This window comes from Ptychodera flava, chromosome 4 (genome assembly GCF_041260155.1).
Source record: "Ptychodera flava strain L36383 chromosome 4, AS_Pfla_20210202, whole genome shotgun sequence".
NCBI lineage: Eukaryota > Metazoa > Hemichordata > Enteropneusta > Ptychoderidae > Ptychodera > Ptychodera flava.
The window spans coordinates 614,173-634,609 of NC_091931.1; the positions used below are offsets into that span (position 1 = coordinate 614,173).

At 36.3% G+C, this 20,437-nt stretch overlaps 1 protein-coding gene across 3 annotated transcripts in view; it reads right to left on the reverse strand.

Moving 5' to 3' along the window:
- The window catches only part of LOC139130331 (E3 ubiquitin-protein ligase MYCBP2-like), a 688,708-nt gene that overhangs the window by 510,605 nt on the left and 157,666 nt on the right, over positions 1-20,437 (reverse strand). For all 3 annotated transcript variants that reach the window (XM_070696083.1, XM_070696082.1, XM_070696081.1), the window contains exons 8-10: positions 7,504-7,672; positions 5,526-5,602; positions 4,636-4,777 (exon numbers count right to left, since the gene is read on the reverse strand). In XM_070696083.1, coding sequence (XP_070552184.1) covers positions 4,636-4,777; positions 5,526-5,602; positions 7,504-7,672 — 388 coding nt within the window. The remainder of the gene's footprint in view (positions 1-4,635; positions 4,778-5,525; positions 5,603-7,503; positions 7,673-20,437) is intronic.

A 20,437-nucleotide genomic window follows, 5' to 3' on the forward strand; every position in this document is an offset into this window, starting at 1 on the left:
TTCAGCCGTTTTTGAGAAAATGGACCAACAGACAGACAGACACACAGACAGACAGACATCGCTGCGACATATGCTCACATGTGTAAACACGTGAGCAAAAAACTGCTCAGATCAAAGAAACTATTAAAAGATGTAAAACAATGAGACATCGAAGTTCCTGTGACAGCATCGCTAGGAAAATATGTTTTTTCAGTACGTTTATAAGGGTTCTCTGACCCTGCTCACCCCCGGTACCAAAATAGAAGTGTCCCACTCTAATGTCATATCCGCAATTGTCATTCACGCACGCAATCTGGGTTTTCATTCTGTTCACATGCATTTTCATGTGATTAAAAGCAATTAACGCTTCATCTGTTAAGAGTTTTTACCACTGACTAAAACACTTTTCATTGCTATGTCGCTGTTTTCAAGATACTGACCAATTGATCTTGGAAAGTTGAGTTGCTTTTACGTGCAGCCAATGCATGCTGGGGTGGTGACAGACAGTTCACTATGCTATGCCATGCCACTCTGTTGATCGGCAGCATACATGATGTCTTCGTTCCAAGTTTACTTTTTATTTCAAGATGTAAGTCATACATACATACATACATACATACATACGTACATACATACATACATACAGACGACATTTTTCCATCTTATACGAATACCTCCCATTTGCATATATACATATGCATATATGGGAGCTAATAAATAAATAAACAAACAAGAAATGCCCGTAAAACCCGTCCGAGATAGCATGTTCTATGGTAGTAATACCAGAAATAGAGAAAGAAAGAAAGAAAGAAAGAAAGAAAGAAGGAAAGTGAGCAAAAACTAACAGTTCCAGAGCTGGTCTCTGGAACTAATTAGTTGAAAAAGGGGGGTCAACAATTTCCCATATCTATCTAACCACTGATCCGTTTGGCACCATTTTGAGGAATCAGAACCTTGAACATGATCTAAACATCTGTACCAAATATCAACACAGTCTGTTCTGAAGTTTTTGACTTTTTGTCATTCACAGAAAATTTTCACTGTCCGACATCCACTCAACCCCATCACAATAACATGATGAACTACGGTCCATTATGTTAAAAACTATTAGTTTGAGTACTCAATAATGTTGATTACTTATAGCATTTTCATGGCAGACCAAAGAAACTTGACGATTCAATCACAGATTTCGCAACCCGACGTTCTCATGCTGCAGCTGAATGAAACCAAATGTTAATTTTCATGGCAGCAGTTTCACAGAAGTAAAAAATAGCATCAAAGTAACACTGTGCTCACATTTGGTTACACGTGGCAAGCCAGAGTGAGTGTATACACAATATTTAATAGCTTTTATGAACCTTGAGCTTGTGACACCAACTTCAGCTCTTACGATAACCTCACATCGATATAGCAAATGTGAGCTAAAAATAAACAAGTCATTGTCAATGACACAGTCCCCACTTGTTCAAGGGTACTTTGATACTTTGAGAGGAGAGTCCTGTTGAAAAAGTGGGTCTAGATTAAAATCACTGTGATACAGATGGGGGTTGCAGACAACTTAACAAAGTGTAATGTCTTTGTTTGGAAGTTGTTTCTTTATCAGTTTCAGCAAAGGTTATGCATATATATGTATAATAAAGGTCAAAGGTCATCAAGATCACATGACATTTTGAAAAAAAAATTGTATCGCTAATTAATCCCTTTATGCCAAAATTCAGACCTCTAGCTCTATTGGCTTGCCCAGAATTAGATATGTGCATAATTAATGAGGTAAAGCGTGTGTTGTCATAAGGTCTCCCATCCTACTAAATATAAAGGACATAGCACTTGTGGTTACTTATTTATCGACATAAACGTATATTTTAGGTAAAAGGTTATTGAGGTCACATGACATTTTGTCAAAATAATTTCTATCCTATAGTTATCCCTATATACCAAAAATAAGACATCCAGCTCTATTGGTTGGATCAGAATTAGATATGTGCATAATTAATGAGGTACAATATGTGGCGTCATAAGGTGTCCCATCATACCAAATATGAAGGGTGTAGCACTTGTGGTTACTGAGTTATGGACAAATATGTATATTTGAGGTCAAAGGTCATTGAGGTCACGTGACAATTTGTCAAAATAATTGTATTGCTAAGTTATCCCTATATACCAAAATTCAGACCATTAGTTCTATTGGCTCGCTCAAAATTAGATATGCACATAATTAATGAGGTACAATATGTGACGTCATAAGGTGTCCCATCATATCAAATATGAAGGGTGTAACACTTGTGGTTACTGAGTTATGGACAAATATGTATATTTGAGGTCAAAGGTCACCGAGGTCACATGGCATTTCGTCAAAAAATTGTTTTGCTAAGTTATCCCCATAAACCAAAAATCAGACCTCTAGCTCTATTGGCTCGCTAAAAATTAGATATGCACATAATTAATGAGGTACAATATGTGGCGTCATAAGGTCATAATATCATACCAAATATGAAGGGTGTAGCACTTGTTGTTACTGAGTTACGGACAAATATGTATATTTGAGGTCAAAGGTCACCAAGGTCATGTGACATTTTGTCAAAAAAATTGTATTGCTAAGTTATCCCTATATACCACACATCAGACCTCTAGCTCTATTGGGTCATTCAAAATTAGATATGCACATAATTAATGAGGTACAATATGTGGCGTCATAAGGTGTCCCATCATACCATATATGAAAGGTTTAGCTCTTGTGGTTACTGAGTTATGGACAAATATGTATATTTGGGGTCAAAGGTCACCAAGGTCACATGACATTTTGTCAAAGTGTCTAAGATATCTGTGTGAACAGATGGATTCACAGACGGACATGACCAAATCTATAAGCCCCTGGACTTTATTTGTGGGGACTAAAAACTGTGTCACTGCATATTTTTTTCAATATGAATAGGATGAGAAACTAAATTTTTATTTTTCTTGGCCTTATACATGGGAGTCTATGGAGACTGCCTTATACATTGGAGTCTATGGAGACTGCCTTATGGCAAAAAATGCCCCAAAATACAAAATTACGGATTTCAACTTAATTTCAATATATCATATTAAGATAAACCCTAGGAACCTGTTTACTAAATATCAAAGCAATCAGACGAGTAATTTTCTAGAAAAAAAAATTACAAAAAATGAGAAAAATTGCCCCAAAAATACAAAATTGCAGATTTCATCCTAATTTTATATTTACATAAACTCTTTGAACCTGTACATTAAATATCAAAGCTATCAGATCAGTAGTTTTCACACAAAAAATTTTTTGACCAAAAAATGCAGGAAATTGCCCTAAACATACAAAATTGCCTATTTCAACCTTTTTTTGGTGTATCATATGAAGATTAACCCCAGCAACCTATATACCAAATATAAAAGCAATCTGACGAGTAATTTTCAAGAACACACCTATTTTAGAATACCTAAATGAACCTGCATGCCGGTTACACAGTTTTAGCAATTTGCAGGGTTTTTCCTTTTTTCTCCTCATTTGCATATTTTTGACACTGACAAGTTCATTTGAACAAATGCACATCTCCACCCCTAGGTGCACCTGTACACAAAACACTAAGACAGTAGGTGCTGCGGTTTAGGAGTTTTTGTTGTGGACGGACATACATATATACATTCATACATACATACATACATACTCACAGACGACATATAAATGAGATGCAAATGAAATGATTCACCTTATACAATAAGCTCTCTTTGGTATACCAAATGAGAGCTAAAAACTGGTTTACTTCCCCTATCTTAGAAATTCTTTGTTGACGTTTAGCAAGTAGTTCTTTGAAGCTCATCATGTTGTTGAATTTTGAGTGTCTTCGTGCCAATACATGTTTAGTAGTGGTCATACAAAACATATGGAGGAAGTCTCCCACAGAGAAAACAACAGTCATGGCCTGACAGAGCATACACTCAGACTGCCCGGCAAAAGCGAAAATAATGTATTTCTTGTAAACTTTCTGTGCAGTTTTTCATGTATTCTTACCTCGTGACCTTCATTTTTTTCCGTGAATTTAGTTTTTATCAGTATAAGCTTCAAAAAACTGTTATTATTTTCTCAAATTTTAACTGACGTTCTAGCTATTCTAGCCACCTTAAAATTGCATGCTTACTAAAAGCATGATAAACTTTTCCACTAACTGTTTGATACTGCTTCTGACATTTTACGTATTTCTGGAAAAAACATCAGAAATTAGTTTGATTCTTGTGGAAGTGGACAGAGAGGAGAGTGATGGAGTTTTCATGTCCATTTATGTCAGTTTGTGCCATTAAACATATTACTATAAAAGCTCTTCGGTTTTAAAGAACAATCTTTCTTCAATACAAATCACTGATAGCAGAACTACTGCCTGCAAAGTAGGTTATTTTTAAATATATTAAACTGCTTTGACAAGCATGAATGAGAATAATTCCATATCACTGAACAACTTCTATCAATGAAACATTGCACTATGAATACAAATTTACTCAATTATCATTTCACATCAGAGAATTATCCCCCGGTTTTATAAAAAATCCTGCAGTTTTATCAAATACTTTGATGATACTTTAAGAAATTACAGATTGATAAAGACCTATTGACAACACTGATAAGACTTAATAACAACATTGATAACTCACTTATAGTGTGCACATCCTTCTGCTGGTCAATGACTGAATATCCAAATACCTCCATACACTTTCGCGCTAACTTAAACTGCAATTCATTGACACACGTCATTGACGACGTTGTCGGACTGTACATGTAAACTTGAAAACCTTCCTGTAATGGCAATCAAGATAAGTTGACAAATATTATATCACAGAATCTCTAGCTAATGTATTGATAGTAAATGCATAAATACTGCAAATCCGTTGTCAACTTAGATCTCTACCGATACAGCAACAGATAAGCATGACTGAATTTGTATTTGTATTCATTCTGTAATCAACATCTGACCAAGATTTGCTTGCAACAAACAAGGAAATTAGCTGTGGCAATCTTTGACTTCAAAATCAAGTTCTGTCAAAAAGAGGTGATTTCTTCACAAGATTTCAGTTATCCTAAGTTTTCACGCACAGATAAGAATAAAAGTCAGTATTTCATAGTGTTGTTATATTGTAACACAATATGCCCATGCTCAGAATATTACAAATTAAAGGGAAAATATTAATTTTTCGGACTCTTCTTTTTATTTTACCATGTGCATAAATGCCGAAATGTATGTAAAAAGGTTTCATTCATAAATTATATGTTTCCACTGAAGATTACCCCTTGTAGCCATTTGTTACCAGAAACACTTAACTGTACCCCCTGGGGAATAGAATGGGAATGCATGGCCCCTCGAGATGATAAACAAACGCTACAGCCCTCATGACCAGGCAATAGGTTTTTTACTAATGTTGCATCTTAACACCAAATATTGGAGTCATATATACTGTGATCCTGGTAAAACTCCCTGTGCTTAACACATGTAAAGCAACCAGAAGCTACAGTGCTGCATTTTTGCTTTTCATTGATGATAACTTACATCTCTTCCGGGAAGTATTTCACCAATATAGTCATCACTGCTGAACATAACAGATTTCTCCTTGCCGGCTCCTAAATCTGTTGAAGAGAGTATAATTGAATGGACTAAATCTGTTGAAGAGAGTATAATTGAATGGACCAGTATATATGAAAGCAAAAATAACTAATGACTAATATCACCTGTTCCTGTATTGTGTCATCATTCATGTCATTTGTGGCACAGGCTCTGACACAGCTCAAGTGACACAAATGCTGATATACACAAGGAATGGATGATACGGTATTGAGTATTACATCATACCAGTATATTAACCCTAAAAACGCCATGCCCGTATATATCCGTATACACCCAACTCACGTTCAGCGCCATGCACGGATATATCTGTGCACGTACTGAGGTTCACTAAGGCAAAGTTTGGAACTTGATTTCCCGCGTTTGAGTGGTCATCTGACAAATAAATCCATTCCTTACCCTTGGAACCCACTTCAAAGTGAGAGACATTCAGAACGCTTTTTTCTGCCATACATCCTAAAGACAATGGTTTTGTGACAAGTTATTGGCCATTTCTTGATAGAAATATATATTTTGGTATTTTTAGAGGATATTTGCTCAGAAAATAAAGACTTTTGTTGATTGCTCAAACGTGATTTTGAAGTTCAACAGCCGCTCGAATGGAGTCATCATGGAGCATAGAGTTGACCAGCCTCACTGAAAGCTCAAGTTTGAGTCTGTCAGTTCAATTTTCTAGGCCGAACACACTAATGATGAAGAAATTTGAAAGGATTTTCACTAAATCTTAATTTAACATGTGATTTTGGAACGATCAGGTCTGTTTACATAAAGTAAACTTTGGTATCATGGCATTCTTCATCATGTATCAAGACGGCCAAGACGGTCGCCTATCACTGATTTGTGCGTACAAAACGTACAACACATACAACACGGCTGATTTCGCGTCATATTCCTACGTCAAAAATATATCTTTGTCGAAATATACCAGATATGTAATTATTTATTTCATATTTATTGGTTTCTGTTCATTTACTGGCAAATTTTGTTGCGTGCTCATCAAAATACATGATCCAACTTTTGTACATGTTCACTTTGACTGCCATGATCATTACGGTGACATCGCGATCGAACGTCAGGGCTGGTACATTATAAAAAGCGTTCAGAGATGAATCTCATGCTTATTTGCCAAAAAAAACCGACATGACATTTCTGTGCCATGCCAACTCTTGGCAAATGGATTAATACCCTCTTCTTTGCCGTTAAGTAGTACTTTTTGTTGACTGACAAGTCACGATTGATGATATTCGAAAGTGACCGTGCTACATCTCACTTCAAATTTGCAACTTTGTGACCATCTTGAACAACGGAGGTAGCATTTTGATTGTGTATGTTGTCTGAATCTCAGCAAAGTTCATATGGCAAACCAAGTTCTAGCTGATTGCGACGGTAGTAAGGCATGCCGACAGAGAAAATGTTTTGAATAATTACTTTTTTCTTGCCCATTAGGATCATGCACTGTCTTATGATCCGTCAGAAAATAAAGTCTACGATAAATCAACGCATTTTTATAGGATCCTGTGACGATATCTGGATCAACGAAGTAAAATGCCCATGGGGTAGATGTGTAGGTCTTATGTCTCCTTCTCCAAAGAATTCAAAGCAGATGAATTTGAAATTCAATGCTATCTATCCCACATGATTTATTTATCACTCAGACCTCCTTTGCTACCCCTTCTTGCAATTTAGTGATAATAAGTTAAAAGTTTCCGATGAAAAGCAATTCATGAATTGACTGCAAAGGACAAGTAGGACATCCTTCAAGCTGTAAACAATTGATATGAATGTAGATAACTTGCCCTGTAATCTTTTTATGACCTGTTGTATGGGATTGTGACAATAACCTGTCACATGTAATTTGTATATTAAACATTGACACAATGTCATTGTTATTTATGCATTAACTCACTTTCAATGTGGAATGGTTTTTCCTCTTCCAATGTCTCTATATTCAGATTCATCAGAATTCTTGCACCATCAGCACTTGATACTAACTGGTAAAACAACATGCCTTTTGTAAAACACAGCCACCCACAGCAATCACTCTTCAAGTCATTTCTTGATGCATATACATGACCCTGAAAGTACATGAGAAATAAATACACAGCATGCCGTTAACAAAATCAGTTATCTCATTATCAAATTATCATCAATATACATTATAAGACCACTTCAATCTGTGTATATATGAAATTTTCTATTGAAGAAGGCATGCAGATACCTTTTGAATTATACATTCTGCACACAAACAGGTATGTTCAGGTACTAAAAATGCAAACTGGGACCGCAAAATGGAACTCTAAGTTTTCAAAACATAGGGCCAATGTCCCTGAAGCTACTATTGACATGGACAGCATAGAGTATGTACATAGCATAATACCAGATGTACTGACAGCAAAGGTTCCATGGCAATACAGTGTGTTCTTACGGCAGAAGAATTGTTTCAGTATGGCTCATACTTACAGATACAATAGACCCTCGAGAAAAACGGGACAGGCAACTGCTGTGGTTTCTTTGTGCAATCCATCTTGGAATATATTAAGTTTATTTGCCAAGCGGTCCCCGACAACAATACTTCGTACTTAACACTGAATCTCATTAACGATCAAACTGACGTTCTGAATATGTACACTTTGCTCTTGCATGGCACGTTCCGAGTAATAACACAGAGAATTTTTAGGGTTTTGTGATACCATTCATGGTGAACATTCTGGTAACGATGAAGATCACATTTTGGATTCTAGCCGAAGCCAACAGGAAAACAACAGACGATAAAAACACTGAACATTTAGCCATAGACGCTAAAGAAAACTCTTGCTGGGTATCGACATCTTAAGTTTACTTTCCCTACCATAAAAATATCCGAAACAAGTCATCGTTGATGACACAGTCCCCACTTGTTAATGGGTACTTTGATTGCAGGTCCTCAGAGAGGATAGAGTCTTCTTCATAAGGTCAGTGATAAAAATATTTCTGAATAAATTCGCTTGATACATGTCTGAGCTGTAGTTCAGGACATGAAAAAATCATAATAAAATGGCCACATGGCGGCCTTATTGGATCGTATCACAAAACAAATCAATGTGCATATGTATGACATAGGTCAATGTCCTTGTACCAACTTTCAATATATCGGTTGAGATATGTCTGAGTTATGGCTCTGTACATGAAAAAATCGTAACAAAATGGCCGCACGGTGGCCATATTGGATCGTATCACAAAACAAATTGATGTGCATAGCTATGACATTGGTCAATGTCCTTGTACCAACTTTGAATAAAATCTGTTGAAACATGTCTGAGTTATAGCTCTGTACATGAAAAAATCGTAATAAAATGGCTGCCTAGCGGCCATATTGGATCGTATCACAAAACAAATTGACGTGCATATGTAAGACATAGGTCAATGTCCTTGTAACAAGTTTGAATACAATCAGTTGAGATATGCCTGAGTTATGGCTCTGTACATGAAAAAAAATCAAAACAAAATGGCCGCCAGGCGGCCATATTGGATTGTATCACAAAACAAATTGGTGTGCATATCTATGTCATTGGTCAATGTCCTTGTACCAACTTTGAATAAAATCGGTTGAAACATGCCTGAGTAATGGCTATATACGGTACATGAAAAAATCGTAATAAAATGGCCACATGGCAGCCATATTGGATCGTATCACAAAACAAATCGACATGCATCTGTATGACATATGAAGTAATCCTTGTAACAAGTTTGAATGAAATCGCTCCAGGCATCCCTGAGATATCTGCGTGAACGGATGGACACACGTATGCACACACGCACGCACGGACCCACGTACGGAAATGACCAAACTTATAAGTCCCCCAGATGGTGTCCGTGGGGACTAAAACCATCTGCACAAAGTTTCATCAGATTTGGTACAGTTGTACCAGAAACAGCGCTCTAATCTCGAATTATGCAAATTAGACCTAATTATGCATGCCACACCAATATAAATGGACCTGCATATGTATGCCACAGTGTAGTATCCTTGTACCAAGTTTAAAAAGAATTGGCACAGGAATATCTCAGATATCTGCATTCATGAGCCCCTATGCATGGACACAGCATTAATATTAATTTCATCCTGGAATGCCTGTGGATCATACCTGGGGACCCTGTGGATGGATATCAAATACAGGAAAGAAAACGGCCGTCACACAGCCATTTATGATCGAATCATTACAAAAATTAGCGTGCATATATGTGATAAGGATTAATATAGGTACCAACTTTCAATGCAATCGCGCCTGGCATCGCTGAGAAATTTACGTGAACGAACGCACAGTCGTAAAATATAGGAAACAAAATGGCCGCCATGCAGCCATTTTAGACCAGATCAAAACAAAAATTGATGTGCACATGTATAACATATAGAGTAATCTATGTACCAAGTTTGAATGGAATTGCTCTTAGCATCACTGAAAAATTTGCATGAACATACGCATCGACATCAAATACAGGAAACAAAATGGCTGCCAGACGGCGAAATTGAATCGGATCGTAAAACAAATCAACGTGCATATGTATGGCATAGGTGATAATCCTTGTACCAAGTTTGAATGAAATCGCTCAAGGCATCTCTGAGATATCGGCGTGAACGGACGGACGGACGCACGCACGGACGCACGCACGCACACACGCACGCACGGACATGACCAAACCTATAAGTCCCCCCGGACGGTGTCCGTGGGGACTAACAACAAACATTTACAAGTTAGATGGGTCTACACTTCCCCAGTCCTGCGAAACGAAAATCTGACCTTTATTTCATCTGTCACGCAAAATTTGACGAAAATCAGGCTACACAAAACATAGTACCAAAGTCCCTGAAGCTACTATAGACATGGATACAAAATTAAGTATTTCCTGACTGTATGAAATTATCTCACTAAGGTCATCCTAGGGACCTGTAAACCAAATATTAAAGCTGTCTGACCAGTGGTTTTGAAAAAAACATAGGGCCAAAGTCCCTGAAGCTACTATAGACATGGATACAAAATTAAGTATTTCCTGACTGAATGAAATTATCTCACTAAGGTCATCCTGGGGAAATGTAAACCAAATATTAAAGCTGTCTGACCAGCGGCTTTGAAAAAACAAGTGACTCAACAGTTGACAGAGCTCTGCTGTGTTATGTAGAGAATAACCTTTTGTGACACATGTATTGATGAAGAAGGTGGATATCTTTGATAGCTCATTTCAGGATGGCCTGACCAAAAATGGAAAAAAATTCCGTAAAAATACAGATTTGCATATTTCATCAGACTATATTAGTCTATAATAGCAAATAAACGAGAGTTAATTACATTCTAATTAAAGTAAACAAGGCTTGCTTAAATCAAGATTTACGTCATAAAAAAACAGCATATCTGTCAGGTTATAAAGAATCTTAAGCTGGTTATCTTTTAATATCAGTATTTTCATCCTATTAACCAAGCACATTTTAACTTTCAAATTAACATTGTAAGTAAGTTCTGTTGAATAAGTTGAGACTGTACGTACTCAGAGAAAGCACACTGAAGAGACAAATGTTTGAAACTTAAGAAGTTCAAGGTCATCAAAAGCATTATAAGGAATCACGTTACACTTTCATTGCACTGTTTACACAGATTGCATAATTGCTATATATAGCACATGAGGAATCTTACAGCCCAGCTTTACCACAAAAACCCTATCACTTTGACCACTCTTTTAATTGACCACTCTATTTTTTTCCTCAAAAAGTAATCTTATTTTATCCTTACCCATAAATGAAAATTAGAACTTTCTCTATCTCTATTTATTTGACCACCCTATCATGACAAACTATTATGAGCAATTTCTTTTAGATAACATAAATGGTGGTTCAGAATATATCAAAGTTGGGATTCAGGAAAGTTGCCTTTACATGTTTTAATCCTCCAAGATGGTAAGCATTTCACTATGAACTGTCAAAAAAAGTTGAACTTTCTGATAATTGCACACTAAAATTATTTTGGCTTTGATGATTTCCTAGTTAATTCAATTATTTAAAATCATATTAATTATTTTTTTCTGGGTGAATTGATAGGGTTTATACAGTACAAGAATTACATACAAATTTTGACCAAAAATGACAAAAAAATTCCTTAAAAATACACATTTGCATATTTCATCACAATTTGAACAAATCTAAGTTGGGTTATCCCTAGGGACCTGTATACCAAATAACAAAGCTGTCTGACCAGCGGTTATGAAGAAGAAGATTTTTTACCAAAAACACCTTTTTTGGCATTAATTTGCCTATTTTCAACAATATCAAAAAATAAAAAAAATAGTTTCTCAAAATCATATTTTTAATCTACACAACAAATATCAAATCAGTAAGTACTGCGGTTCTCAAGATATTTGAGAGGACGGACGCCTCACAAACGGACATACATACATACATACATACATACATACAGACTGACGACGGACGGATACCCATCCCAATAGCTTCTATAGACTATAGTCTACGGTAGCTAAAAATGACTACTCCATCGGAGCTGGAGTACACGACCTATAACATTTTGGTACTGTTTTAGCCTACAGAAACACCAAAGTTTGGATATGCTACATATGTCTACAACCGCAGAGTACTAGAAAATACATTTTTAACACTGACTTTCGCTGTCAGGCGAAACTTTGCCATAAATCGGGACTCTACAACGGTTGGTGGAGTCAGAAGCGGTAAGGTAGACATGCATTTACACAAAGCTAAGCACTGTCCTCCCAAATTTGGCCGTTCACAGTTTTCAAACAACAACATTTCAGTAGTTAACATATATACTTTAACGAATCATGGAGCACTCCTCACACAGAAAATACTCCGACGGTTTAAAAACCGCAAAAACGAGGGAAAATTCGGAGATACACGGACGATTGCAGAATGTAAACAACTCTGTGATGTCAACTGCTGTCAAGTCTGGAACTGCAGTGATATGTGTTTCGGATTTCTATTCGAACTTTGTCACTTTACAGCAACATACTGACTCCCTGCAGACTCCTAGTTCCATCGACTCTCACTACCAATATGTAAAATGTACTTTAAAACCATTTTAATAAATTCTTTTCAAAATAGTTGTAACACTTTTCTTTCTAAAAATGGACTTGCGGGTAATCCGAAATAACTTGTGATCCAAAAACATTATTACCGTATACCCGCATGCAGTGTCTATGAACCGGACGTTGTGCATTTGATCGGGTCCAGCTCCATTCCGTCCCCGACCCATAAACACCTCTTAATTATTCCAAGTAGGATCACACGCTGCTAATCCCACAGACCCTTTGTTCTCTATAACAGTTGCCTGTCCCGTTTTTCTCGAGGGTCTTTGCAGATACCTATATACACAGATATTCATCAATAGCAAGCATAGAAAGCTGCCATTTCAATACATTACACTAAGTTAACCCATAGGAAGTATTTTTTGATGAACAAATTTTTTAACCAAAAATGGCAAAAATTGCCCTAAAAATACAAAATTTTAGATTTAATCACAATTTGGATGTATTAATTAGGGGACAAAGCCCTATGGGGCTTGTCCCCTACTGTATTTACTCAGGATCACTTCCTCTTCTTCTTCCGTAAATTCTTTGTAAAGCTAGATCTCACAAACCGTTGCACACAGCCTTTTCAAACTTGCAGGGCTTATTAGGCATACTGAGTACTGGTGCACCTGACCCTTCATATTTTGATTGGTCACATGACCTGCCTGTTATTAATTAATAAAAATTTTAATCACAACTCATTTGCATAAAAATTGAAAAATCGAAAATCTGAATAGAAACTTCTTAGATCATACTACCTAGATGCTACATACCAAATTCCAAGAATTTTCACCTTGCCGTTTTTGACAAGAAGATTTTTAAAGTATTATTTTTCTGATTTTTCAATGACCTTTGACCTTCCCAATACCTCTTCAGCTAAGCTATACAATGGCTTTACTATGTAAGAGTTCAATGGGGCCAGTGACTGCTGAACAAAAACGAACAGTAGACCAACCTGCACATCAAAATTTTGAGGATGAACTTGACCTATGACCCCAGCATGTTTCTATACCTAATTGATAATGCACATAATACTAATTCCAGGTTTCAAACTAGAGCTGGAGTTCTGATTTTTGGTACACAGGGACAAGTATCAGTGTTGAGGTTTTTTAACAAAATGTCACATGACCAGCACATCCTATACCTCATTAATCATGCACATATCTAATTCTGGGCTAGGCATTAGAGGTAGAGGTCTGATTTTCGGTATATAGGGATAAGTATGGAAAACAATTTTTTCACAAAATGACACATGACCTAGATGACCTTTGACCTCAAATATACATATTTGTCCATAACTCAGTAACCACTAGTGCTACACCATTCATATTTGGTATGATGGGAGACCTTATGACGCCACATCCTGCACCTCATTAATTATGCACATATCAAATTCTGGGCAAGCCAATACAGCTAGAGGTCTGATCTTTGGTATATAGACAAAACACAAATTTGCATATTTCTAAAAAATTTGAACAAATTTGATATAGGTCATCCCTCGCGACCTATATATCTCAAATATAAAAGCTGTCTGACTAGCACTTTCGAAGAAGATGGTTTTTAAAGATTTTTTGACCAAACATGACAATAAATGCCTTAAAAAATACAAATTTCCCTATTTCATCACGATTTGAACGTATCTACCGGTACATTAGGTCCTTTCTGGAGACCTGTATACAAAATATCAAAGCTGTTGGACCAGTGGTTATGGAGAAGATTTTTACCAAAAATGGCTTTTTTTGAGCTAATTTGCATATTTTCAACAACATCAAAAAAACATAGGGCCAAAGTCCCTGAAGCTACTATAGACATGGATACAAAATTAAGTATTTCCTGATTGTATGAAATTATCTCACTAAGGTCATCCTAGGGACCTGTAAACCAAATATTAAAGCTGTTTGACCAGCGGTTTTGAAAAAACAAGTGACCCAACAGTTGACAGAGGTGGATATCTTTGATAGCTCATTTCAGGATGGCCTGACCAAAAATGGCAAAATTAGCTGCAAAAATACAAAATTGATGATTTCATCATAATTTCAATATATTACATTAAGATAAAGCCTATGAACCTGTACACTAAATATCAAAGCTATCAGATGAGTAACTTTTGAGAAACAAATATTTTGACCAAAAATGGCAAAAATTGACCCAAAAATACAAAACTTGAAGATTTCATCAAATTTCAATATATCACACTAAGACAACCCCTAGGAACCTGTATACCAAATATCAAAGGCATCAGACACGTAGATTTTGAGAAACAACATTTTTTGACCAAAAATGGCAAAAATTGCACCAAAAAATACAAAATTGCAGATTTCGTCATATATTCCATATATCATATTTAGTTGATCTGTAGGAACCTGTATACTAAATATCAAAGCTGTCAGACCAGCGTTTTGATGAAATAAAATTTTGACCAAAATGACAAAAAAATTCCTTAAAAACACAGATTTGCATATTTCATTACAATTTGAATAAATATAAGTTGGGTTACCCTAGGGACCTGTATACCAAATAACAAAGCTGTCTGACCAGCGGTTATGAAGAAGAAGATTTTTTACCAAAAAACGCCTTTTTTGGCACTAAATTGCATATTTTCAACAATATCAAAAAATAAAAAAACAGTTTCTCAAAATCATAGTTTTCATCTACACAACAAATATCAAATCAGTAAGTACTGTGGTTCTCAAGATATTTGAGTGGATGGACACCTCCCAAAGGACATACATACATACATACATAAAAACCCTATAATACTTACTGTATTAACATGGATTATTGCCTGTATTTTAGCTGAAGAGTGCATATACAGATGAATACAGTCAAGAATCCATTTTTTGTATTCAGGAAGCCTGTATTCATGTGGATTCATGTGAATTCACGTGTATTATACTATAATACAGGCAACTCATTAATGTGAATTATCTGAATTATTGGGTTTTCATGCAGTGACATACATACAGACTGCGTATGGATGCCAGACAGATACCCATCCCAATAGCTTCTATAGACTATAGTCTATAGTAGCTAAAAACGAAAAACACAGTTTGTCATAATCATATTTTGCATCTATACAACAAATATCAAGTCTGTAAGTACTGCGGTTCTCAAGATATTTGAGTGGATGGCCATCCTCGCAAACGGACATACATACATACATACATACATACAGACTGAACGGACATACAGACAGACTGACTGATGACGGACGCCGGGCGGACACCCATCCCAATTGCTTCTATACACTATAGACTATAGTAGCTAACAATACAATCTGGGACTGCTCCCAGATTAGGGTTTTTGACTATTTAGGGCTGGTCCCAGATTGTGAGGATGTCCGTCCACTCAAATATCTTGTGAGGATGTCCGTCCACTCAAATATCTTGAGAACCGCAGTCTCACATTGTGTTTTTGGGTATCTAACACCGGACCTAGATTGGGGTTTTTGACTATCTGGGACTGGCCCCAGATTTGGTTTATTTGGTTTTCTGGGACCAGTCCCACATTAGAATTTTTGCCATCTGGGACTTCGACCAGTACCAGATTGTTATTTTTTGCAATCTGGGACCGGTGCCAGACCATGTTTTTTAAAATAACCCGATTTTATTTTCTGTTTAAAGAAGTCAGAGTGATCATTTCTAATGTTCTAGCGCTAAGCACAGGAGAGAGTTAACACATACTGTTTCGGTGTTGTGTTAATGCTGTTGCTTGCTGGTATGCCAGTGGTTTTCAGCATCAAAGGAGGATGTTTTTTTTTATATTTGTATAATTTATCTAAGTCTGATTAAAGAGGCACTCCCACTCGGTAACATTTTTAAAAAACATTTTTCTAATGTCAACGGTCGATATTTGATGTGGTGACTGCGCGCGGATCGCGAGATATCGTTAAAAACATGTCATTTCCCGAGTGTATTTTTCACATCCCGATCGTTTCTGATTTTGACCCGAAATCCCCCCCAAAGGTTTGTTGTTGTGCTGATTGACGATATTCTAGGGAGTCTACAACAAGTTCGAAACGACGCAATTAATTTACTTCCCACTGCAAAGGCTTTATATACAGCATTATGCCATTACCTCAGGTAAGTTTTATAAAACTTCTCCTTAGTTTTTGTCGTTTTCATTATTCTAAATCAGTTGTACTATATTTTTAACCTATACCACATAAACATAAGTTTTTTTGTGTCAAATATTAGCCGCCTCTGATGACTACATTTTGTCGTCTGCCACACAGTACGCCGCGCAAGTGGTATGCGTCTACGCATACAACTCGGCGGCCGCTATGAATCAACCGCACGTAACTGTGCTAGTCATCTATGTGAATTCTGGTGGAATCAAACTTTGTTTTCCGTTTTGTCTCAGAGTCAGTAAGACTCGGCTTCCCCCAAGGGGTATGACCGATCACCGATGCAAGTACTTTGGCATACAGCAGCGCAAGCGTAGACTCGTACTCCATAGCTTAGTTGACAATGGCCCAAGTGCCGAACGTTTGATGTTCAGAAGCTGAATTTAGGTGGGCCACCGGAATTCAAACTTTTACTTTTTTGAGGACATGTTTTTATCGATATCTCATGATCCGCGCGCAGTCGCCAAGTCAAATATCAACCGTTGGCATTAAAAAAATGTGCTTTAAAAATGTTACAGAGTGGGAGTGCCACTTTAAACTGTTACCTCCTTCAGAAGTTGTTTTCTGTTTGCACATTTGGTTTCAGGGGGCATTATCATGTCAATTTTTCAGTCTTTTAGAGCATGGAAGGTGTCAAGGAAGAAGTACAGGACCATGGCAATACATAGTCACTTCATACTTTATTCATAAGTTAAAAATACCGACAATGATACGATGTTGCTCACATTTTATTGGAATTGGTACATACTAATATTGGTACAAAGATCAACGATGAATGCTGTTTCTATCTGTTCAGTGGAGCAAAATTCTGCGTTCATGTTATGACAAGATTTCTACACAGTACAACCAGAAAAACAAGAATGACAAAAGCAAATAAGGTCTGCAATATAGGTACTGGAGGTAAACTTTAGAAACATACATATCAACTTCTGCAGAAAAGGGACAAGCAGACTGTACATACATTATTAACAAATGTCACTGAAAAAAATCAGCCAGAGAAGGCTCGACAAAACGAAAAGATGGTAGAATGCAGAAATGTAAAGTAGGTGAGTTATTTTGAACCCTGGGGATTTTTAAAATGCTATCAGTGCTGTCATTCGAATGTAAACAGCACTTAAGTTAGTTACACATGGTGAAATGCTTTCCACTGTGGGGAGGGGGGTGATTATGACATCTGGAATTATCCTGGATTGAAATTTCTTATCAGTTCTTGTGTGTCTTACATGGAAAAGTTGTTAACATTGGTCAGAAATGAAAAAATTAACCTCAGCTTTGTTTTCAGGATCAAATTTCACTACGAATTCATACCAAATATGACAAAATTATGTTCACAGCCTTAACCACTGTCTCGCAATATATCCTAGGTTGGTATAGGTCATTTGAGGTCACAGACTGAGAAAATTGCCTAAATTATATAAATTTGGGGTTTCCTAACACTTTGAGCAGTGAGATAACATCCTTCAGGACTTTTATACCAAATTACAAAGCTATCAGACAAGTAGTTTTCGAGAACAAGTTTTCTTGACCGAAAACGACAAAATTGTCTTAAAAATACAAATTTGCACATTTTCTGGACAATTTCCACAAATCCAACTGCTGTCATCACTGGGCAACTGTAAAACAAATATAAAAGCTGTCTGTCCAGCAGTTATAAAGAAAAAAGATTTTTTACAACTTTTTGACCAAAAATGACAAAAATTGCCCCTAAACGGTAATTTTGCCAATTCAAACAAATTAGAAGGGTAACACCCTTGCAAATATCCAACATAAATTTGAGAGCAATTGGGCCAGTGGTTTAAGAGAAGTCTAGAATAATTTTTACTTACCAGATGTGAACTGAAAATGCTTACGTGTTTCATTATATATTGCATTCATGTGCAAGTTTGAACCTTTGCTACATGTTTGCAACTTCATTGAAAGTGTTATGATTAACATAATGAATTTCACCACAGACCAATTCTAAAGGTCATTAAGTATTAAATATGTAATTAGCTGAAATAAAAATAATTAATTTCTTTGAGTACTGTCATTGTATCACAATATAGCATGTGTAATTGCCTTTGGTCAAGTCCTTCAAGCTCTATATGCCAAACCGTGAAAGCTTATTAGCTATACTGTTATAACCTGGTATAATGATCAATGTACACAGCATGTTTCGCCAACTTTTATCAAGTAAATGCCAGTATATATCCCTAATTAGGAAGGTTCATTAAATATGCAAATTGGGAATTGGCTGAAATAAAAATGTCAAATGACTTTCAATAATCTTGTATCATAGTATCTTTAATGTACATGGCAAGTTTTGTCGACTTTGGTCAAGTCAATACAGATAAATATCCCTAATTAAGAAAGTTCATCAAATATGTAAATTAGAAATTGGCTGAAGCAAAAATTCTTAATGAATTTCAATAACATGTATTATAGTATCTGAAATATATGTAGCAAGATTCATCAACTTTGGTTGAGTCAATTCAGATATATATCCCTAATTAGAAATGTTCATTACATATGCAAATAAGGAATTTGCTGAAATAAAACTAGTTAATGACTTTCGATAATGTTATATCATAGTATCTTCAATGTACACTATGCCATCGTTTGGGCCAATCAGGTGGCCCACTTTTAGGTCCTTGGCAAACAAAAAGGCTTCAAGCAACACAGATTTCGCATACTCAACTTTAACGCTTTGAGACGAAAAATTTCATCGGTGGCCAAATTTTCCCCCATGCGGAAAATTATCTTTGAACTCTTTGCTTGCGAATGGACCGCGTGCTTTTGATTTCTACCGTTGTTTTCAGGAGTTAGAGGCGATGTATAAGGGCACAGTACAGAGAAAGATATAGATTTACATTCCCACGGCTTCCAATCCTGGAAAAACCTCTCCGATAAGGGGTGACGTCAAAAGATCGATGTTTGAAAAAAAACTTAATTGCTTAAGTTTGGGGGTGGGGGGTTTTTGGCCAAATTAATTTCTGTGCAGTCAAAAACGATTTAACGTTTTTAACGTAATTTTGGCAAATTTTACGATTTCAAGGCTGTTTTTTGTACGCTAAAACCGATCCAGTCACCCGTATTTTTGTTACTTTATAATGGTTTTCAATTTTTATTCAATTCAACGGTACATTGGTACGTCGTTTGAAAGAATTAGTACAGGGTATGAGTCCGCAATGTTTTTCAATTTTAGGTCAGTTAAGTTAGAAGGGGGGTGGGGGGGTCTGAGGCCAAACTTAAGCAATTAAGTTAGATTTATTATGTTGAACTTTTGATGTTGCCCATAAGCAGTGAAGGCAACTAAAAATGATATCAGAGTTGAAATACGCGTTTCTTGCAATCTTTCTAGTGGTAGGGAGACCCAAGGTGGTAATGCCTGTTTAGGCAATTTTTACACCTCTATAAATAACAAGTCATTGACAATGACATAGTCCCCACTTGTAATAGGAGTATTAGTCTTGATGGGGCAGGGAAATGTGGTCACTGAGAAGTATCACTGGAGTGTATATGTTGAGATCTATGGGCACATAGGTCTATGTCATTGTTCCCAATTTGAAACACATGAGGCATGTCTAAGTTTAAGTTATGGTTCTAAATCAGGAAAAAAGATCAGACCTCTAGCTGTATTGGCCAGCCAAGAAATACATATGTACATAAT